The sequence below is a fragment of the Mesocricetus auratus genome, unplaced genomic scaffold (assembly GCF_017639785.1).
Source record: "Mesocricetus auratus isolate SY011 unplaced genomic scaffold, BCM_Maur_2.0 Super-Scaffold_100006, whole genome shotgun sequence".
NCBI classification, from domain to species: domain Eukaryota; kingdom Metazoa; phylum Chordata; class Mammalia; order Rodentia; family Cricetidae; genus Mesocricetus; species Mesocricetus auratus.
The window spans coordinates 80,216,486-80,240,666 of NW_024429190.1; the positions used below are offsets into that span (position 1 = coordinate 80,216,486).

The 24,181-nt window shown below is 42.0% G+C and overlaps 1 protein-coding gene across 11 annotated transcripts in view; it reads right to left on the reverse strand.

Moving 5' to 3' along the window:
• The window catches only part of Fhit (fragile histidine triad diadenosine triphosphatase), a 1,472,699-nt gene that overhangs the window by 25,920 nt on the left and 1,422,598 nt on the right, over window positions 1-24,181 (reverse strand). For 6 of the 11 annotated variants that reach the window (XM_040747569.1, XM_021230839.2, XM_040747567.1 and 3 more), the window contains 2 exons: window positions 4,450-4,548; window positions 1,663-1,794 (listed from right to left, as the gene is read on the reverse strand). In XM_040747569.1, coding sequence (XP_040603503.1) covers window positions 1,678-1,794; window positions 4,450-4,548 — 216 coding nt within the window. In that variant the 3' untranslated portion in view covers window positions 1,663-1,677. Of the gene's footprint in view, window positions 1-1,630; window positions 1,795-4,449; window positions 4,549-24,181 lie in introns of those variants that run through there. The other 5 variants (XM_040747562.1, XM_040747563.1, XM_040747564.1 and 2 more) reach the window with 3 other exon arrangements.

Sequence of the window (24,181 nt, forward strand, 5' to 3'; positions counted from 1 at the left end):
GAATAGCTTTGTTTGATAACATAGCAGGGTATGCTGGTTAATGTGCTGCCATCCATTCTGGAGACAGTGATGGAGCACTATGGTTCACTATATTTCCATTTTACTAGATGCAAGTAAAAAGTCTGAAGCCCTATTTTCAAAGATTTGGGGTGTGTGTGTGTGTGTGTGTGTGTGTGTGTGTGTGTTTGTGTGCATGTCTATCCATGCGATGAGAAGGGAATGCTGGATCCCCTGGGGATGAAGTTATAAGTGTTTGTGAATTGCTGGTACCACAATTCACATACTCTCTGAAAGTAGCAAGTGTGCTTAACCTCTGAGTCATTTCTCCAGCCCAAAACTCACAGTTGTTTTTCTTTCTTTCTTTTCTTTCTTTTTTTTTTTGCTACTGAATCATACTTTCCTGAAAATAATTTCCTGTTGATTGCCCATACTGTTGTAAAACTCAAAGGGATAAAAATTAATCTGTGATACTAGTCAGTTCTATTATAGGTAGAGATACAGCCTCTTAGAAAAGTCTACCCCTCACCCCACCCTTCACCTTACCCCTCACCCCACTCTAACTTCATTCACACTCTGGAATTTGTAGCCATCAGTGGACTGCAGAAACATTTTTGTCTAAACTATTTGGTCCAAGCAGGATCCCAGAAAAATAATAAGCAAAATGAAAGCCTAGATTGCATATTGAGGTAGACTGTCTTATGCATGAACATAACAACTTGAAAGATTGAGCATCCTGGTATGCTGATTGACCATCCTGGTATGCTGGATATGTCATTTAGTAGGATATTGTATTGGATTACTCTTGATAATTCCATGTTTTATCATTCTCAAGCGCCAAGGACTTGTTTGTCTATGTTGGCCTCTTATGACCTTGCAATTGAAAGCACATTCTAGAAATGTAACACAAAGAAAAGGGAGAAGAGAGCTGCATGATCCAATAGAAGCAAGGACTAGAAAGAAAAAGTAAAAGTTTTCTTTTCTCACTTATTTTGATTCACTGACTGTCTTTTGCTGGCAAAATGAGGATGAACATACTCAAATATGTTCATATTCAAATATTCAGTCTTAATGCTAAAGAAAATCTGTGGTCATATCAATTGGAGGGTAACTGAAGGAGGATGGGCAAAAAAATTCATTGCTGTTAATGAGGTCCCCTCCCCATGGGGGTCCAGACTAAATCCCTCAAGCTGAATTTCAAGGCTACCTCTTACCCGAAAATTTTTTTAACGAACCCATGAGTCTTTGTCACTAGAAGCTGTTTGTGTGAAGGGCAGACCTGTTCTGTAGCTGGTGGAGTAGGTTTTAAGAGGCATAATTTACAGACTAGAGCATAGGGCAAACAGGAAGCCTTGTCCCATCTTGTCTGCCTTTGCTGTTCATGACTATCAGCGGTTGTCCAGTGGCTGTATTCATAGTGGCTTTTAAAAAACGCTGGTGCCAAAATCTCCCTTGACAGTACATCTGTAACTACTAATAATGTTGTTTTGGGCAGACTCAGTTGCTTTGAAATTGCACTGCACTGTGATAAGTAAATGAGAGGCAACCAATTATCTATAAAGTAAAGACACACACAGAGGAGAATGTGATGAATTACAAATGATCTCTCTGAAACAACACAGTGTGGAAACCTGTCCTGCTTTGACTTCCCATCAAAGTAGGGAGGTGATGTTTGCATATCTAACAACATAGATCCCTCAGTTGCAGCGGGGAGGAGGCGATGGCAGCATCATTCCCCACTGGTACACATGTTGTTGAATTAAAATTAGAGAGGCAGCAAATCCGAGTGTTAAATATCTGCAGAGAGAATCATCACAATTAGGAAAGGAGGCAAGGCTAGGATAAGAGATGCAGATCTACTCTCACATGACAAAGTCCATCCTGGAAATCAGCTTAGTGTGCAGGGAACCAACGCATACATTCATAGAGGCAGAGAGGAGACACTGAATTCCTGGAACTAAAGGAGTCCAGCCCCATTGGGGATCTGTCAAGCAGGTATCCACAGAGCTATAGCGTCATACAGCAACCAGTGAGCACCTGCCTTCACTGGCACAGCAATAGCAGTGTCTGCTTTTCATGATTGCCCAAGATAGTCTGACCTAGTTGTGTTCTGGTTGGACAAAGAGATAAAGAAGGAGACTAAATCACCATATCCCTTGCAGGAGCTTATGGGAGGACACTGAAAATTTCTCTAAATGAGTAAGCTAATGTTGTTGCCTTGATGGCTGCCAGAGGCTGAGCATGCATGTGTGGTTTTAGGGAATTTTTAATTGTATGGTCCTAACAGTTCCAGAGATTATGCATAAAGAAAACATGGAGCGGGGTTTCTACTTTATAAGACAACCTTATACAAGGGCATGTCATTGCCTATACTAGTCCTTTGTTCTATAGATGCAGGGTGTCTTAGCTGTAGGTGCTCACATTCTTCTCTGAAATTCTTTGGAGGCTAACATAGACTCTCAGCAAGCAGAATGGTCAGGAAATTCACCTAGAAGCTTATTCTCCTAGGGAAAGCAGTGATTTTTCATAAACTTAATCAGCTGGGACACAGTAGGACCTCTTGTATCCAGGTGCAATAAAGTGTCCAAGGAATGAAGCTGGTTTTTTTCCTATGGATGTTATCTTCTCCACATGCTGGGAGGAGTAGGTCTGGGGTCAGCATACTCTTCCATTCAGATCATCACTGTTGATTGTCATTACTATTAATGACATATTAAATATCTCAGAGATTACTTTATTACAATATTTCTAAATATATCAAGCAGGGAGTTGCAGGGTCGCGGTTTAGTGATGGAATTCAAGCCAAAGTACGACTGGCCTCACTTTCTAGAAGATGGAATGGAGCTTGATGCTGGCAGCCGCAGATAAGCAACTACAGAGAGCTGGCACTTCGTAAGCACTGCACCTCTTTTCTATTCCTGCTTATACTTCTAATTAGACACGGTGTTTGCTTTTACACTGAGGCCAAGACACACAGCTTAAGATAAATGTGCTGCAGTGCAAAAAGTGAATCAGGGCGATCAGAGGTAAGCAGTGTCCTAAGGGTTACACAAAGAGAAGAGAAGTTATGAGAATTCACAGGGCAAGGGAGGGAGGAATGAGGCTAGGCAAGCATTGAACCCACCCAAGGTCATATTACTTGGGCACATGGCCAGGTGGTAGAGGAACAAGGAAGGACAGCAGTCTAGTAGGAATCAGCATAGTTTGGAGCAAACGCAGTTGTGAAACTGGGGGGAGCACTTTGGTCCTTACTACCTCACCCAGGGGTTAGTGAACTGGATAACAATGGAATTCAGCAGCAGAGGAAAGTCCCTTTCCAAGGAAACCAGAGGGGCTACTAGATAGGCAAAGAGCATGAAGGACTCCTTGAGGGACGATGTAGGAGCTGGGAAAGGAAATAGGCGGTGGCTGGAAGAGAGTAGTGTAACAACGGAGAATGACACCGTTGGGCTGAATTGTTTTGTTGGCATTGTGAATATTGTCACTCCTAAACAAATTATCATGGCTGAGCCTGGGTTTTATAATAGGATACTTTGTGTGTGTGTGTGTGTGTGTGTGTGTGTGTCTTCTCAGTAATGACTGATGACTGTCATCTCTCTCAGGTCCCCATCCTATGTTCAACTGTGCCTCTTGTCAATTTCAAGATTTTGCAGAGTAGCAACAGAAAAAAAATCACAAAACCTGAGACTTTAAGTACTTGCAACAAGTCACTAGAGGGGACAGCACTCTGGGTCATTAAGTAATTAACATATTTTAAAAACAAGGCAGGGGAAAGAGTGACCAGTTAATACATGTGTCTTTGAGCTTCCTTGCATCGTATCAAAGCAGTATTCATCAGTTTTCTTTTAACCTGCAGGGGGTCCTGTCTAAGATCTCCAATGGTGCCCCAAACTAGAGACAGTACCCAATACTCCATATACTTTATTCTGTAATCTGATAAAGGTTAATATATAAAGTTTAGTGAGATATCAACAATAAAATAAGCCAATAATAACAACGCATATTAGTGAGAGTCATGTGAACGACTCCAAGTGCCAGAGAGATTGATGTCACCCAGATGGTCCATAAAGGCTGGCCACCCTCCTGGCTGAGCCTATCAGGGCCTGTAGCCTCCCTGGCAATCTGGTCAGTTTGGACACTCAGGAATGCTCTCTTTATTGATAAATTACTTCTATCTGTACCAGTCACCATAGGCTCCTAGTCTATCCAATTCTTTGTTTCAGGACACAAGAACCTGGAAATCTCGGAGCTTTCTCTCTGGACTCCTATCCAGTGGCAAGAAGCAGATAATAAAACCCACATGGGTCAAGACTGTCTTCACATAGCTTCCAGGTCCTTTGTAGTTCCCTGGGGGAGACACTGGTGCTACTTTTCTGCCTCCTCAGAGCCATCACCTTTCATTCCCAGAGGCCCACCAGAGGTCTGGGTGAAGGTGAAGAACTTGATGTTTACCTGAAAGTAGACACGCAGCTCCTCAGCTTCCGCAGCCATCTCCTCCTCAGATCTCCAAAGGGCTGGGGAGTCCTCTTCTTCTTTGTCATGTTTCTGGAGCTTTGGGGGAAAATAGAATAGGCTCATTAAAGAATCCCTGAGATCCTGAATAATGTTGGGGAAAAGGGAGAGAGTGAAAATAATTTGCAAATTAGAGGCCCGTAGGTGTATCTTAATTACATTAATTGCCCAATTTTGAAAATAAAGAATTTCACATAAGAAGTGACATTCCTTGCTTCTTTAATAAAATAACAAGATCAGGCTGCACTGGTGTTGTTGCTGCCTCATGCTTGCCTGATAAGAGCAAGTGCCTGGGACAGACGGAGGCTGTGTAAAGGGAGAGCTCCTGAGGGCAGCACCCCACCATTCCATGCAGCCTCCATCGCCCCTCATTCTCTTTTGACTGCCAGTGCCATTTAATTATTGGTTTCTTGACTGAAGCTGTCTGCCATTCTCCTCCATTCGGGCCTGCGGTTTCTCTCTCACTCTCTCTGGCTTAACTGTCTTTTATGTGCTCCAAGTCGCTGTGTGTGCCCTGACAGGAAGACATTCTGAGCTGAGACATCCAAGTCCCTCCCCTTTGAATATCAGACTATTTATTGGAACAAGTGGACGCTTAAAAAACAGAATTTCCCAGCAGCCCTGTGCAGGGAAAGACTGAGGCCCTGGTCCACACAGGGGAGGAATTAGTCAGTTTTCCGACATGCTGACCGGTTAACAGTTGCACACTTTCTGACTTTTCATTCATGTTTTCTATAAAGCTGTAACTGTCACAAAGGAAGTAGAGAGAAACTGAGTCTTTCTTTCTAGGTCTACATAAGCTGTAATGAATTCATTTTCTATTCTCAGTTTGCTTTTTAATTTTGTTCAAGAACTATCAGGTTTATGAATCTAAGTATACCTGTAACAATAGAAACTATAAGAAAGTAGCACAGGAAATTAACAACTTAGTCAATTTAGTTCCTCTATAGACCATTCTCTCTCCATGTATAAACATATATATATAATACATATTCACATATATAATACATATGCACATTTATTTATACATATAATTATTCAAATATATCTGTTTGTGAGCAAATATATGTTTAAGGTTTCTGCAGAGAGAACAACATGTCTATTCTATCAGAGAACAGGTTTTCAGTAGTTTAATCTCTCTCTTAATCTCCTATTGCAATTCATTTCCATCATCACTCTGCCATCCTGTGGCTTTGTATGTCAGTAATAAGCTGAAGATGCAAAACTGCTCATAGGATGCACATGTAATGATTCACGTCGAGGTGACTAGATAGATGGCCAAATAGCACTTGGTGACTGACATCATTTATGACTTGGAGGGCAGCTTCTCTGAGGCTCATATTTCATATAATCCTTACAGTTTTCCTACTTAATTCCTTTCACCCTGAAGGAAACTGGGTGTGGGGGGGGATGTCCCTCAGGAAAGTCATTTACTTCTCCAGGTAGGTACTGCCAGCATTGTCCCCAGCCAGCTTCCTTTATCTTGGAGAATCTGTACAAACGGGCAATTCCATAGTTACTGCCCTCATCTCACTGCATATGTACTCACTTTTGGATACTTTGAAAACCACCTTGAGAGTTCTGAAAAACGTGCTGACCAGGTTGCTCAATGAGTAAGGTGTAAACATACAAGCTGATCCCTGGAAACCATGGCAAAACCATGGCTGTCTTCTGACCTTCACACACATGCTGTGGCATGTATCCCTAACCCCACCACACACGTGTGTACGCACACACACACACACACACACACACACTCCACAATACTGATAAATAAAATTTTCAACTGAAAGAGTAATATTCATTTTCCTGGGCCGCAAACCCTCATCCTAGACTCCACCCTGGCAGCCTGCAACAGGCAGAGACTTTCCCCCATTTATCTCAGAGCAGCTTTGATGTGGAAGGCAAAATAGTACAGGAAAGATAGCCTTGCTTTCCAGCAGGGCTGTATTTCTACACTCAGGAAGGCTGTGCCTAAATGAGGCTCATTAACATAGAACGAGGCCACAAATATCTTTATGAGGGTCATGGATCTTCCTTTCAGAATTTGGCTGCCAGCAAACTGGTTTTCCATTTTGCCATACAGATTTAATTCTTCTTAGTGGAAGAAATGCACATTAAGAAGTCATTTCCTTGCTCGTAGAAGCAGATATGACGCAGTTGCTACAGGCGAGTCAAATGGGATTGCTATTCTACCCGAGAACTAATTTTCATTTTGCTACTACCTTTGGGTCTGTTATAAATCCATCTTGTAACAGTTTGATGAGAAAGACAAGGAGTAAGGCAAAAGCCAGAGAACGTGGCCTTCCCACTGTGGTGTTGCCGTGGGAAGACACAGAAATCACGCTTTAAGCAGCCTTGTCAACACAGACCATGCCAGATGATTCCAAATAATTTTGAGGCTAAGGACATTAATGCTTCCTGGTTATTAGGCACCCTTCTGTTGGTGTCATATGCCTTACAGATGGCAGCACTTAGACATTGTTTACGGGAACTAGGGAACCAGTAGAATGAACTAAACATATTTGCAAAGTTCCGTTGAACATAACTGTTAACAAAACTTTTGAGGTTTCCTCTTATAGGCCCCAGTTGGAAGCTTGTGGGTTTTTTTTAAAGACAGGTGAACCCTGGATTCCTGTTGTACTCACTAGAGAAACTCTAAAAGACACAACTTACACACCACGGATTCTGACTGAATACTTAGAGATTTTGAAAAAGAAAAAAAAATCCACAACTGTTGAGGGGAAAATGTCTGTGTATGTACGTAAAGGTTCTTACATGAACAGAAGTAAATCTGTCAATATGTGCCAGCAACTTTTCATAGGGTACCAAAATCCACAGTTGTTCCAGTCTCAGATATAAAATGTTTTATACAAACATATTTATATGTATGTATATATATACATATATACATAGTGCTTGCATATAACCTCTGCATATCATCTTTCCCACCTGTAAGTTGTTTATAAATCCCAATACAACACAAATGATGTGACAATAATCATTCTGCTTGTGTTCAGTAGAGATACCCTTTATTTTCTGCTATTTTTCTATCAGTGGTTGCTTGAACCCTTAGATGACAACCCATAGACCCAGGGCCCAGTTTAATTTACTATCTGTAAGCCTATTTCTCAGGCCCTTTCAACTGTATCACATGTGTCCTTTGCCAACCCCACTGCAGTGTGGTTTTCTTCGTTTAGTGTAAGTCAAAGGTGCTCCTGGGTGGCAAGATCTGTTGAAGTAGCATGATGATGCTAACTAGTTCAGGAGTTTGCAGTCTCTTCAGGAACTGCATGGTTTGGATAGCACAGGAGGGCAAAATTTCTGCTCTAAAAGAGTCATGGTGGAGACTAGAAAATTAAACCGGCATAATTTTGTGTAAAAATTCTGAGGTTAGCTAAGAGCATGGTTACAGTACTCCATTCCAAGGCTAAAAAAGTCAAGTTCTATAGTCTTAAGTAATAGTTTACTCCCAAAGCCAGTTTGGCTTAAATGAACCTTAGTTAGGAATTTCATTTGCAAATAAATGACTTTAAGCTGCAAGAAGGGAAAGGCAATGCCCTCCTACTATCACATCCAATAGATAATCTGTCCCTGCAGTGCCAGGAACCCTTTCTCTGGCAGTACAAGGCACCCACACAGAGAAGACAGTCACTAAGCAGTTGCTTGCCAGTGCTGTGGGATTGCCAGATGGAAAGGAGGTGGGTCCAGATCACCTTGTTGCACAGCTTCTAGAGTCAACTAGATTTCACCAAGCAACGGTGAAATAGCAATGATAGCCAGTCAGGGCAGCACACACCTTTAATCCAGGTCTTGGATAGATCTTTCTGAGTACCAGGCCAACCAGGGCTACATTGAGAGACCCTGTTTCAAAACACAGAAGAGTGATGGGAGAGAGGTGTTATCTAAGGAATATCCAACAAGAGCTCCCCAGGTTGATAAAGTACAGTCTATGATTCCTCTGCCTCCGTTTCCCTCTCTGTAGAATAATAGCAGGGGGAGACTTGTCTGCAGTGCCTAACACAGGAAGGGTTCCTGTATTTGCTGTGACTTCTGGCTGTTGCTACCATTACTATTATTAGTGTAAGGCTGGATACACTGTCCTAATAAGTGACCATTGACCACCCCAGCAAGTTGCTTCCAAGAATCAAAGAACTCTGCCTGCTTTTATGGCTCTCTAGTGGTATTCCAGTTCTGGCCCTATCTGCCCCACCAAAGATGGAAAGTTATGGTCAGAACTGAAATCCTTGCCAATTAATTATAATGGCACAGCACATCTAAAACAGGTCTTAGATCCTTCATTTCTATAATGATACATAGTTATCCACGTTGCTGCGAAGAGGAGTGAGTCATGAGCAGAGACTTATTACAGGAGCAAAATCAGCATCCTAGAGTGAAAACATGGGGTGAAGGTCAAGTCAATCCACATGACCATCAGGGCATGCCTGTCCATGTGTCCATGTGTGCCTATGTGCTTCTGTGTGCATGGGTGCTTTTTTTGTGCACATGGGAAAGCCGGTGGTCAATGCCAGGTGATTTGCATTATCACTATATTTTCTAAAACTCTCTCCCTGAACCTGAATCCCGTTGATTCACACACTGGAATTGAGAGTACAGGTGGACAGTGCCAGCCCAGCTTTTCCCATGGGGGCTGGGGACCAAATTCAGACCTTTGTGTTTATGCAACAAACTCATTAACACATGCCATTTTCCAGCCCTAAGTATATTTGCTAGTGAAATCCAAATTTAAATGGCTTCTACATTTGATCCGGCAAGTTACCTTAGGAGACCCTTAGGAAGTCGCCACAGGAAGACCATGAACTATAGCTGGTAACCGGGTTGTTCCCAAACCTGTTTAGCTGTGGACTCTTGTGGGGGCGGATTGCACAAACATCAAATTTGAGAATAGAATGAGATGTACCCTCTATTGCTACTGTTATTGCTGTGTGGAGTCCTGCACAAATCATAAGCACTATTCTAATTCTCTAGTGCATCGATGACAAGATGTGCACTTCTTTACATTTTAACATCTTGGAAACAAAACATGACCTGTCATGAACAATGTATCACAGTTTGACTGTCAGGGTTTTCATTGTTAGTGTTATGCTGCATGACTATGGTGGGATTTGATGTACTGGAATTCTCCATCTCTCTTCTCTGCCTTAAGTCCCAGAAGCTAAACGGGACTCAGCTTGCTGTGACAGTGCTCTACATCAAGGCTCTCTTCCTTCTGATGTCACAAGAGTTGAAATTCCTCAAAGATGCTTTGTTATTTGAAGGAAGGTCTGAGGCAGAGTGACTAAGTTTACAAAATCTTGAACCAAAGTCTTTATTCCCATTCAATACATTGAAGTCTGTGATGGCTCCTCCAAGGGAATTCTGTTTCTCTAAAACTTTTGAAAAGAGATTTTAAAAAAATGTATCTACAGTCATCTCACTTGATCTGCTTGAAATGACTTTCGGGGAAGGAAGTGTTAAGAGGATTTCTGCTGGAAGCACTGATATGTATGGATTCTGACACTGTTCCCTGTGTGTTGAGTGTGTTATCTCAAGGTGTATGGGAAAACGATTAATTCCCCGGTGTAATGCCTAGGCTGTCTTGGCTATTGATGTTTTTCTAGGCTTGTAATGGAATACAGTAAGAGGAATGACTCACAGTAATTTGAATGTTTTGTAGAATGTGGAACTAACCTGTAGGAAATGTCAAGCTGCCTTCAAAAGGGAGAAAACCAATTTAATGTGTTCCTTAAGAAGCAAGTATCTGAGTGAAACCTGGTTCCTCTTATAAAAGAATATATTTTACTGTTATCAGTTTTATAGAACAACACACAGAAGAAAGAGCTTGAATAAACCATTTCTATGGGTGAGTTTTTTGTTTATGAAGGAGTTATGTAAATAAATTATTGAAAGGAAAAGTATTACATTACATAGGACAGTGAATTTTTCATTTTTAAAGCTCTGATTGTCCTGTTATTGCCCTCAACTAAACTAACTTTACCAAACACACCTGCTCTTCCAGGCTCCGTGCTAGGTTTTATGAGTGATGTCTTGATAAGTAAATCAAAAAAAATCCTTGTCTTTTGGAGTCTAATTCAATAAGGTAGGAAGATTCATGTTTGTGTCATTCCAATAGGAGTTGGAATGGTGAAACTGGACTGGAAGATCCACACAAATGCTCTTAGAAAAGCAGAATAACTCTCGCTAGAGTAAGGGTCTGAGGTTGTCATTAAATATAACAGAGATTGGGATGGGTTTAATACCTGGTATGAGGAAAGGGTTCCACTGCTCTGAGCAATGAAAACATTGTGTATATGCACGTGCTGTCTGAGACAATTCTCTTATGTCGTGTGCGCTTGGCAGGCATCCCCAGATAACCACAGCAGCTTTTCTACTGAGCCCTAACATGTTCTGGGCATCTTCTATGCAGAACTTGGCTGTCCCAATAGTTTAAAAATGATACACACATGTCAGTGACCCAGAATATGTTCCCCAGTGTTACAAGTATAATACTATGAATACCATTGAATCTATGGGCTAGGGAGTGTGCTCAGTGCTTAAGAGTACATTTTGCTCTTGCAAAGTACCTGGGTTCGATTCCCAGCACCAACATGCCACTCTCAACCATCTGTACATCCATTACCAGGGAATTTGACACCCTCTTCTTTCCTCTGTGGGTGCCAGGTATGCACTTGTTCACAGACATACATGCAGGCAAATACAATAATAAAATAAATAAATCTAAAGAAATGAACATTATCTAGCCTTGAATCTTATTCCCCTTTCAGTTATCTTTTAGGCCTTCTAATTGATCAGGAAAAACTCTTGCAATGAGTTTTATATGTCCTCAGTGTACCACCAACATGACTTCTGACACAATGAGAGAAACCATCCAGAATGTAACTGCCACAGAATTGTTTTGTTGAGAGCATTTTCATCTTATGGCAAATTATCTGTGGTTCCTTTGAAGGAAACTAATTGAAGTTGAAAACAAGAGTTCATTTGAAAATGTATTACCAAAAAGCAGGTATGGTTAGGCAGTGTGGGTTTTAGTTTTGGTGCAGAAATTAGACTCACAAGCAGGGAAACAAAAAGATCAGAAAAGCTTTCCTTAAAGAATGGCTGGAGATAGAATTAGGGGAGGATAAGCTATGGGAGCTGGGATGGTATGGATGGGGAGTGCAGGAGGGTTGAGTTCTCTATAACTTAGCACTTGGCTCTGCCTTATAGATGTCTGTTTTGTTCCGGCACTTGGCTATAAGGCACAAGCATGCTGGCTTCCCTAAGAGACTGCTATGAACCAGTGTGAAAATTCTCCTCTTCCTGCCCAAAAGCTGCTCTACTTCTGTTCAGTCACACAGTAGCCAAAGTCTCAAAGCACCACTCCCATCCAGGCTTCCCACTGCCACTGAGATGTACTGCATTATTTACAATGTTTCCTCACTTGGGCTCACCCTCCCGAGCACTGACCTCTGCCTCCTCTCAGCTCCTTGGCTGGTGGACAATGGATAGTCTTTCTGGGTGCCAGACAGATTTTCCCATATGAACATCCAATATACACTATCTTGGAGGCCTGATACATCATATCATGTGTCTTTCATTGCTTTGCTTTGTGACAGGATCTTACTATGCAGTCCTGGTTCACTCTTCTTCCTTGAACTCCTGGGAGATAGGATTACAGGTGAGGCCACCAATTCTGGCTCAGCCCTTGCTTTAACCTGGAGATTTGGCTGTAGTTTTCCTTTCCTTAGAACCCTTGAGCTCTTCATTAAAAAATGCATTCACTGTCTCCTTTCTTACACTTATATGAAAAATCCCATTAAACCCTCTGGGTGTCTCCATTCATTGGGGGAGATTCCAAAGCCAGTTATTTGTCATATTATACAGAAATTCAGGTAGCTGTCAGAGCTGTCATCGTTTTATTAGTTTCCAAAGATTTGACTTAACCATAACTTGCTTGAAATAGTTTTGTGTGTATGTACAGCTTATGGGGCCAAAATGCTGAAGTTAGATCCTGTATTAATTACTGTCATCCCATGTTGAAGAAGTATAGAATTAATGTTTAAGAATTTGGAATCTATTCCCCATGCAGGGGTGCCTGGACCAGACTTGACGCAGTGGGGAGGAGCTTGGTCCAAACTCAATGTCAAATGCCATGCTTTGCTGACTCTCACGGGAAGCCTGCCCCTTTCTGAACAGAGAAGGAGTTCATGGGGGGAGGGTAGATGGGATGTGGGGGCAGAGAATGGAAGAGAGGAGGGAAGGGAAACTGTGGTTGACATGTAAAATAAATGAAAACATTTAATAAAAAAATGTAACTGCCCCCAATGAGAAAATAATTATGCCAAACTAGTACTATAGCAGAGTCCAATTATATACTAAAGTATCACATTGTCAAACTAATTGCCAAAGCAGCAGATGAGACTTTGTGAGCTTTGGAGTAGATATTACTCAACTAACTGTGAATACTATGGACATATAGAATGTAACCACAAAACCTGTACAAACAAAAGTGGACATTTCAGGTTGGTCACATCAAAAACCAACCAACCAAACAACAACAAAACCACCTTCAATGACTCACATTATATTCTTCAGTTTCCCATAAAAGTCACCTGTCTGGAGAGCAATCACTATAGCTATGTTGAAATGTATACATGACAAAAACCCAATGGACCTGCCATGATGTCTCATGTCTGGCCATCATCATCTCTTGTAGCATTCTGGGCAGAAGGAAAGCCCAAAGATGAGCTGTGAGGGTTGGTGTGCGACTTGTAATGCCTGAGAATCATCACCATAGACTGGTTGAAGCATGACCTGCCTTATTTTTAGGACACCCCACTGTTAAATTCTTCTGCTGCACTGAGTTTCATTTCTAAGAGTCATGACTGACCTCACGTAATAGCTGGCCTTGGAATTCTGGAGAATACCCCATTACATCAAGAGCCTGCCTACACAAGCTCGGCCAAGAAATCAATTGCATCCACTACAATTCTTTGCTCTTCAAATAATTGTAGGCTCTTGACTAGTTTTACTTTAGTAAAAATCTTCCTGTCTCACTTCTGCATTTACGGAAGAAATGAACAAACCACAGTAATGTCCCTCTTTGGAGCCTCACCACTCTACCATTTCTGACAGTGGGGACCTTTCTGGAAGCCATCTGCCCAGTGTGTCACTGAACTGTTGCTTCCTTCTCATACTTTCTAAATCAGCTTCACCATCCTATTTTCCTCATGAAACCCCCAAGTCATCTAGGAATATAAACCACTCAGGCAATGTTGTAGATACTTTGGAGCAGCATTTGTTTCTATTATGTTTGCTGGTTCCCACTGTACTGCTAAACCCTTTGCTATTCTCTTTGGAATTTTGATTAGGTCAACATTTTTATGCACATGAACTGTACCACAGCACAGAAAACACAATTAGAGTTGTCCATAGAGAGCAACTCAAGCTGGGAGCAAGAGCCAGCTGGAGCTCCTCCTCCTCTGAGGGTGAATGGCATCACGGGACAGTTCTCAGGAAGTAATCTTGAGTCATCGATATTTCACTCTAGACTCCATCTTAGCTGAACTCTACTGGTTTTCCAGTGGGTGGGAAATTGGTGAAGTGACAGGGACTAGAGACTTCAACGAGTGAGTTTGATTTCATTTCCTCAGGCCTCCGCTTCTAAAATCATACTCACTGAGAAATGAAATGAAACTCTTTCTAAAAGTGGAGTGTGCCATGGCACAACTCTGGAGAAGGAAGCATTTATTCAAAAAGCAATTTCTGTGGCCAGTTATGTTCTGTAAGCCTTTTCCCCTGTGTTTCAGATATTGGTGTTTGAGCAAGAGTGTTCCCCTTTAATCCTGGAGTGATGTCAGCCTTCAGTACTCAGAACAGGGGATGGAAGAGGCACAGGGCCAATTTCTGCCTCCTTTTGAACCTCCTGAGCACTTTGTTTCATATTTGCTCTGCCACATATGGCTTATTTTTTCAAAGGCACCTCACAAGGTTTTTAGAAGCACGCTCTCTAGGCAAGATAACTCTCCCCTAAGAGGATAGAATGTTTGCCCTATAGGAAGCTAAGCCAACACACAGCCAAGAAAGGCAGGCAAGCTCACAACAAATAATGCATGTAGACACAGTCTTGGATGCCTTCTTAACCCAATATTCTAAGCAGCATTAACTATGCTTTCAAGTTAAAACACATTTGGAAAAGCTAGCCCAGATGGGGCCTTGTACACGTCTAGTTCCTATGCATTTGATGCTCATTCTTTGCTGAATCTATTCCATTATTCAACAAATACTACTCTGCTGGTACACTGTATTTCACACTCCAATAATAAACAGTTTAGACAGTACTTGGCACCCTTGAGAGACTGTGGGCAGACAACTAACAAGTACTATCATTCCTCATTCTGCCACGAAGAGTTCAGAACTCACCCTACCCCTGTAGGATATGAAAATCCATCCTTTAGATAAGATGGCATGGTGTTTGTATATAACTTTTGTTACAGAATCAGAGTTCACAAGGGTGCAGTCTCTCCAGTCTCACCTTTGCCGCCTAAAAGGTGTACTCAACAAAGACTTCGTAAGACTAGAGACAGGGACTCACTCTCCTACTTTACAGAAAAGCACATGGCAGGCAACAGCTCAACACCTGAGCTCGTCACTTTCTCTTCCCCCTCCATCCTTCCCTCCTTCCTTCTCTCCTTTCCTTTCTTCCCCTATTCAGGATATAGGAGCAAAATGAACCTAAGGAAATGGAGAAGAAAAGCAGCAAGATTGAAGGGACAAGACTCAGATTCCAAATTCCAGAAACCTTCTCCATGCAGACCTTCCTGAACTCATCTGGACAAAGGCTTGCTTGTGTCACTTTGTACACCTGCCTGTGGGGCAGTGTCATTACTTTATGTACTTGGTCCACTGTATTCAAACCTATCACTTCCATGAGAACAGGGAAGACTGACATTACGCAGTATGGTCTACAAAAATTGCTTTGAGGAGAGGGACCACTAGGCTGATAGAGATCGTCATCACCAAGTGCAAACACTGTGAATAAGTAAAGAAATTCTGTGAAGACTATTTGCTGGCCAAACAGCAAATGACTGGAGCAGAGTGAGAAGTCTTAAATAGAGGGCAAAAGATAAACACAGGAGCCACAAGTGTCAGAGAGGAAGGGACTAAAGAGTTTATTGTCAACACACTCTTATTCAGAAGACAGTGTCAGGCTGGAGTGATAATCCCAGATCCAGGGAGCTGAAGGTGGAGAGGGCAGGCAAAAACAGCTGGAGTCAGCATCACCTGCAGACAGGGGCAGTGCCACTGCTGGGCTAGATGTTTCCTTGCTGGGCTTTCATCTCATCCGCCATAACATCAGGCCTTGCTAAAGCAATGCTCTGCACAGAAAAATAGGTGAGCAGCAAGACGTTTACACAAGTGGTAGCCTCCTCGAAGCCAGGAGGACACAGTTGGCCTGGCAAACATCCGCCTGCAGGCCTGTTGGCCCGGAGCGGGCACCAGGACCCATGTCTTCGCAGATAAAAAAATAACTAATTTAAAATTTCTCTTCTTAAAACTAAGGTGGGGGCTAGAGAGATGGCTCAGTGGTTAAGAGCACTGGCCGTTCTTCCAGAGGACCCAGGTTCAATTCCCAGCACCCACATGGCAGCACACAACTTCCTATAACTCCTGTTCCAAGGGGTCCAACACCCTCACACAAACATGCATACAAGCAAAATACCAATACACCTAATAAATAAATAAAATTTTACAGAAATCACTGGGGCCTTGTGTAGTAAATCAGTGTTTATCATGGTGTATGAATGATCTTTGGGAGCCTATTCCAAATAGAGGGATGCTCTCTCAGCCTGGACACATGGGGAAGGGCCTAGGTCCTTCCCTGGATGAAATGACAGACTTTGGAGATTCCCCCAAGCAAGCATTCACCCTCCCTGAGGAATGATGAGGGGATTGGGTGGGAGGCTGGGAGGGCTGGTGGAGGGACAAGGATTGACATGTAAAGCATTCATGTTTCTAATTTAAATAAAAACATATATTGAGGGGGGAAAAAACTCAGGTGGACTGGTCACTAGTCTTTTGTTCTCGAGGAACAGGTTCTACCCCAGGTGGCAAAAGCTAAACCCTCTGAAGCTGTTCCTCACACGTTAGAAGTTACTGCCTCTGATGCCTACAAATGTATGTAATTTCTCACTGAAGCGGTCCCAGTGTCCTTCAAAGACCCTGGGCTGCATGAGTGTACTGTAAAAATTAGGAGCCAACCTTTCCCAAACGCTTCTATTTCCTTTAAATAGAAGAAATAAGGACATAAAGCCTCAATTGCCGATACACACACACACACACACACACACACACACACACACACACACACACACAAGTTTACCACAGTGAAAAATTAAAATACAACAGCAGAGTTGTAACAGTTTTGAAACATCATGCTAGAAGAGAATGCTCACCTATTGCAACTTCCTACTGTGAACCTCAAGCCCCAAATTTTATTACTGAGAATTCTAAAGAGTCCATGGAGAGGGTCAGGGCCTGGGACATACAAGTTGAGATAACGGCAAGCATGCATTCCTTCATTTGAAAACCTTGCCTCATAGTTGTTCCCAAATCCAGCTGAAAGTACTGTGGTGGGAGTTAGTGTGTGAAGGAGCCATCGAAAGCTTGCAGGTGAGTTACTATGTTAATTAATCTCACTTTCATCCTGCTCAAATGTTTAAAGGGTTTTTTTAAAATTTATTTTTATTGTATGTACATTGATTGAAGTTCGTCTTCATGTATGTCTGGGTGAGGGTATCTGGTCCCCTGGAACTGGACTGTCATGTGAACTGTCATGTGGGTTCTGGGAATTGAACCTGGATCCTCTAGAAGAGTAGTCAGTGCACCCAACCACTAAGTTATCTCTCCAATCCTAGAGGAGTTTTAAAAAGACAAAAGGTCGGGCGGTGGTGGTGCACGCCCTTAATCCCAGCACTTGGGAGGCAGAGGTAGGCAGATCTCTGTGAGTTCAAGGCTGGGCTGGACCGATAGCCTCCAAAACAATACAGAGAAACCCTGTCTCAAAAAAAAAAAAACAAAAAGACAAAAGGTAAAAAGGCTTTGAAATAAATTCTTACAATTTCTGGTTTCTATTTAAAGGCCCAGGCACAAATATGCAAAAAATGCTTGTTCCTAGAATAAGAGTTTGACATGATGGTTGATTAAAGACACTCTGAGCCAAACAGTCCTGTAATATTTGAATCCTATCTGCCATATTGCTTCTCAGGGTGCTGATGTCATACCTTGCATGATCTAGATGTGAGGAGGCAATGTGATCCTTCAGTGTTCAGTTGTGTTAGAATTGTATTCTATAACATGTAGGTCATTCATGTCCCAATGTAGTAGAACAACGAAGTCTGACATATCAGGAGAGTAGTATATTATAAAACGAAGAAAACAAATGCTCAATATCCCATTTCTAAATCTTCCCTTTCTCAACTCTTAGTCCCAAGTCTTATATCCATTATTGTCACTCACACACATACTAAGTCAGTGTAAGTGAATTTGTGTTATAACTATATCTGTTATTGTGAGAGGTGGCAAGGATATGAACCCTCAGGGTTATTCTGACATTCATACTAAGAGTACACATGGGATCAACCTCTTCATAAACCAGTTTTATATGCCGCCTAATATTGTTTGTGAGATATTCACTACCATATTCTCTGCTCTACACATTTGCTCTATGTCCTATTTCTGTAGCAGAGTATACCTTGTCTAGATGCTAATAGCATGCCAGCAATCACAATATAAATTCACAATCTTTCTACATTTTATAACCTCTTTGAGTCTGTTTGTTTATGTTGATTCCTAAACCAAGACTGTATTTTGAGAGTTCTGCAACTCCATTATTGCTGCCTTCCAAAGGGACAGTGGACTGATTGCTATTTGCATAGAAAACATGCACAGGATATTGAAAAAATTCATTTCCAAGCTATTTTGACATTGGCAATAACTGACTCTAGTTCATTGACATTAGGCAGAGCCTGGTAGCTAAATTATTAGTCCAAATCTGCAAGTGCTCCTAATTAGTAATCAGATTGTGGCTAGCTGGATGCCAAAAATCAAACATTTTCAAGTTAGGCAAACTAATTTTTTGGCATTCCAAAGGCAAAAAAGCTCAGTGATTAACTGTCCTTTCGTGTGGCAAATGGCTAGTTTGTGCTTTGAGATCGCAGACAACCAACCTATCTACTTACAAAAGAAGTTAGATTGGGCTAGATCTTTCGGCACAACCACCAGGAGTAAATGATGCTTTGTGGGAAATGGCCCGCTCTCCTGGCTGAGGGAAAAATGTCCTGGGGCCTTTCTGCTCTATGAGAATGGACATCAAGTGGTATGAGCCCAAGAATAATGATGGCATGGTTATGTTGCTCTATTTTGATTGCAATTGATTGGGCATCTGCTTTCTGCTCAGCACTGTGCTGGGTGCCAGGTATACAGTGCTTCCCACAGAAGATGCCTTACGGGTTTCATTGCTGTCATAAAGTACCATGACAAAAGCAACTTGGGGAGGAAAGGGGTTTTTTTGTTTTGTTTTGTTTTTTGCTTCCCAGCATCTGCCCATCATCAGGGGAAGCCAAAGTAGGAATAGAAACTTAGGCAGGACAGGAACCTGGTAGCAGGAACTGAAGCAGAAGCCACAGAAGAGTGCTTCTTACTGAATTAACTGTTTTGTTTCCTGTAGTTTGGGATGCTAGGTTTGCATTCAGGCCTGATAAATAGTTTTCTTTAATAGACCTACACAGAGCTCTCTGTTCAAGGCCATTGTAACTACTGTAAGTTGGGTGTCAGCCTATTCTATATAGTACATTATTAGCCAATCAGGGACACATAGCAACACCTTGTCACAAAACAAACCAACTTCAGCAAACAAACCATGAAGAAACATACATCAGGGACTTGCTGATTTTAATGGTAGAAACTGGATTGTGAGTAATAGTCAGGGCAGCTTCATTTGGTTTCCTGATATTTGATGTCTCACACTTTGGTACCAAAGACCCTTAATTTCCACTTCATCCTTATCTCTCAACCCATATGAGTAGGCAATATTCTCTAAACAGCCTGCTTTGCCCAACACCAGACCACTGTATGTGCTGTTCTCTACTTTATGGAATAAATGGAAAAACATTTATTCCCAGGATCCACCAAAGTACAGGATGTTCATTACAGAGATTTTAGGAGATTTATTACAAATACTATCATATGCATCTATCTCTCTCACTAAATTATAGCTTGCATGTGTGCAAAATCACATCTATCCATGACAGCTCATCTTACATTGACCTTCAAAATATCAATGATTGTGGTTCAATCAAATGCTTTAACAATGACTTCAAATCTAATACCTTAATGACAATGACCTTGCAAAATCACAGCTAGACACCCAGAAGGTGTTTGTGAAGCACTTTTTATCAAAATGAAACAACCTGAAGAATACTCAGAAGGATGGCACAGGTCTGTCCATCCTCTGGCCTCCAATAATGTATTGATTATGCTTTATGAACTACAGCATGCTAAGGCAAGAACAGAGACATGCTGGAAGAGACATACAGAACAAATAAGATTTCTTTGCAGCCCTCATCAATCTGAAATTCAATGACAGCTATTCATCAAACTTTGATGGTATAATAAAGTTATGAAGGATGTGGATAGAGAGGCAGCTGTTTAATAGCCCCTGTTAACCCATCTTTGTCTCCAGAACCCTGGTAGCTACATCCTTCTCCCCTTCAAGGATATCTAGAGAGAAAAACACACATCAGAAGGGTAAGCGAAAGATCTGCTCAAGCCTGTTTGTGGGCTGGCAGTCGAACCAGCTAGTGACAGTTGCACTTTTTAGTGCCTAGAAAATCACAAGGAAGCTGACTTCTGACTGCTCCACAGGAATCATTGTGTGAAGGAGAGGCTGGATTTTGGGGTGCTTCAGATGGTCCACTAGCCAGTGTGAACCCATTACCCTCCACTGAATAAGAGGGAGTATTAATACCTCACTGATATGGTAAATAGCAACTATTGACTTGACAGGTTCTAGATTCAATTGGAATACAAACCTCTGGTTACACCTATGAGGAAGTTTTTAGACTTAGTTAACGAGGGTGGGAGGAGCCACCTAAATGTGAGTAACACCCTTCCATGAGCTGGGCTCCCAGACTATCAGAAGGAGAAAGTGAGCTGAGGAGCAGCATCCATTGCTCTCTGCCTCCTCACAGATGACACGATGTGGCTCATACTCTTGATGACATCACTGTCCTACATGATGAACTGTACCCTTGAATTGTAAGCCAAAATAAACCCTTCCTTCCTTAAGTTGTTCTTACCACATAATTTATTGCAGCAACAGGACAAGCAGCTAGTGAACTCACATTGTATGACTTGGCCCAACACCAGCTGGTTCCTGCAGCCCCTTCTCATAGTGTGTACTCTTCCACATGGCTGTATTGAGTAGGGCTTCCTTTGCCTCTACTCACTGTGAGTTATACCTGTTAAAGGTGTGTGTGTGTGTGTGTGTGTGTGTGTGTGTGTGTGTGTGTGTGTGTGTGTGTGTGTGTGTGGTGGAGCACAAACTCTCGTATGTGTTTATAGAAGCCAAAGGCTGCTGGCAGGATGTCTTCCTCAATCACCCTCACCTCATCTTTCTTTGCATTTTTTTTTCTAAATCTGGAGCTTGGTGTTTAGTCTAGACTAGATGACTAGTAAACATGGAGCTTGGTATTCAGGCTAGACTACATGACTAGGAAATATAGAACTTGATATCAGGCTAGAGTAGATGACTAGTAAACATGGAGCTTGGTATTCAGGCTAGACTACATGACTAGGAAACACGGAGCCTGTTGTTCAGGCAAGACTAGTTGTCTAGTCAGATCCTCTTGTTTTCACACTCTTCCTTGCCCTAGGACTATAGCCACTATGACTGTATCTAGATCTTTTCATAGGCTCTAGGGATTTGAACACAGGTCCTTTCATTTGCATGACAAATACTGTACTTACTGAGCCACTTCCATGGGCCATTTTAAATCAATTTATACAATAACTTAGTGCAAATCATGAGGCCAGATTTTCTGAGCCTTAATCTAATTAACTTAAGCCCAATAATCACGTTTCATGTTTCAGATCCACAGCAATACACATGTAATCTACAGATTTTGAACCGACTTACCTGATTCCAATAACATAGTTTCTCAAACAGTGAGTTGGAAAAAAAATCCATCAGATAAATATTTGGATCTAAAATTGTTCAAGTAAAATCATCTCGCTACTTGAAATAGCTTCTCAAATGAATTGAACTGAAATAGGCTTTTGTGCATTCTCATGGTCCAATGTAGAGCCTTCCTCACTGAGATATGATCTTTTCTCTTCCCTTTTCATTCCCCTTTGTTTCATGAAAAATGGGGGGAAAGGAGAAACAAAAGAAACACAGGGAAATTCTAGGACTTGTGAGAAAAGGTCAGTCCTCTGGCTGCTCTGGGGTACAGGGCTGTGGGGGGATAAATTCCCACACACCCAACATGTGTGAATGGTTGGATTATCTCATCTCATGATCCTAATAATGGAACTTATGTGCTATGAGTTCAGCTGTGTTGGCCCAAGAAGTACCAGAGATTATAACTTCCTTTGAAAATAGGGACTTCACAAGATAAACAAGTTACAACAGGAGCAGCAACGCAGCCTCAATCCAGTATGACTAGTGTCCTTCTACAAAGGAAAAAATTGGGTAGAGACAGCCAGGAACACCAGGGGATACCATATGAAGGAAAACCAGAGGTGAAGGCAATGGATTTACCAGTGGAGGAATACTAAAGTTGCCAAATGACCACACAACAGGTGAGGGGCATGGATCATATTTCCCCTTCCCAGGCCAGAAGGAGCCAACTCTGCTGGTTTCTTGATCTCAGACTTCCACCTTCCAGAGCTGGGAGGCAATGAATTCATTTTGTGTTAGCCACTATTAGTGTGTGCTTAATCACAGCAGTCACTGCACTCTAAAAGTCTTTCTCTACTTCACATTCCACAGCTGCCAAGGCGCAGCAAAGCTTCAGGGTGTGCCCAGGGTCCCAAGGCTGTCATGAGGCAGAAGTAAAGTACACCATCAGAGCTGACTCCAGAACTCATTCCTACAGTTGGTGTCACAGTTCTCCTTGACCCAGAAGCCTGAGAAAGTTCCATCTCACATCCCAGAAATGGCTAAAGTACTGTAATTATGGGTTTCATAATTAAAGTAAAATTTGAATGGTTCCCATTTTCATGTGTACATCCAAAGCCATTAATTTCAAACAAGAATGTCTCTGAAAATACCTGTTTCCTAAGTCTTCAGGGATTTTACCTTTTCTCAGGGTGAGGGTAGCACTGTTATTTTGTTTTTATCTCATCTCTAAAAACAGAATAAAAGGCCAAATATCACCTGCCAATTATGAATGCCATCAGGGAAAATGACAAATAACAGCATCACTTGATGACCAGAATCACAGAAGAGTGAACAGGTGGGCATAAGAGACTGTCACAGTAGATAGGGAAAGAAAGACAACAAACAGATATATATGCCCCACAAGGCCATCAAGACTGAAGCAAAATAACTGTGGAGAAGAAATGAGCCCTTGGTTGAGGAGGGAAAACAGAAGAAGACAAGGAAACAAGTTAAGACAATAAGAACATGGTACTGTCATAAATCCAATAGGAAAATGTGACCCCACCAAGGAGGACAGTTCACAACCATGGTAAACTACAACTGGGCATATTTAAGGATAAAGTCATCCTGACAAAAGTCCAGTGGAGTAGAATATTGCCTTGATTGTCTCTCATGTGTCTTTGCGTTTATGCACACGGCTATGACTATGTGTAGAGGTCAGAGGAGGCTTTGGTGTCTTTCTCCGTTACTCTACACCATACTCATGTTTTTTTTCCACCATACTCATTTTGAGTCAAGGTCTCTTGCTGAACCTGGAGCTCACATTTTTGTTTTCAGCTAAGGGGGCAACCAGCAAGTCTCAGTAATCCTCCTGTCTCATCCTCCTCAGTGCTAGTGTTGGAACCTATGTTAGAACATTGGTGCTAGCATCCAAACACCCATCCTCATGTTTGCACAGTAATCACCCATAGCTGCAGAGCCATCTCTTCATCCTTGACTCTTTATCCATGAATAGTGTTCCAGGCAGTGAAATGAATAAAGACAAGCTGCTAGTAAGCTACTGGTAGCACCATCCCGAAAGAGGACACTGACAGCTGACCTGAGGACAAGGAAAAGGGCTCTCTCGCTTCACATCAGCAACGACTATGTCTTGTGCATGTGTGCACATTCACACATAAAGCACAGGTTTCTTGATGTTGTTGACATTTTTTTATGTTACCCTGGTGTTCTCGTGTAACAGGCATGAGTATGAGGCACAGCAACACTTGAGCTATGGCTCTTTTCCCTCCAGCTCTGTTTGGAAGCTATACCTTTTCTCTTTTACCTATAATGACTGTGTCTCTGTAAGTCTCCTCTACAGTCAGTATGAATGCTAGAGTTGAAGTCTCGAAATCCCTGTAGGATGTCTCTGAAAATATACCTAGAGAATAAGTGGACTATGAGGAGGGGCATATGAGTAACTAAGGAAGTCATCCAGGGTCTCCTAATCCAGCAGGATGAGGAGCAGTG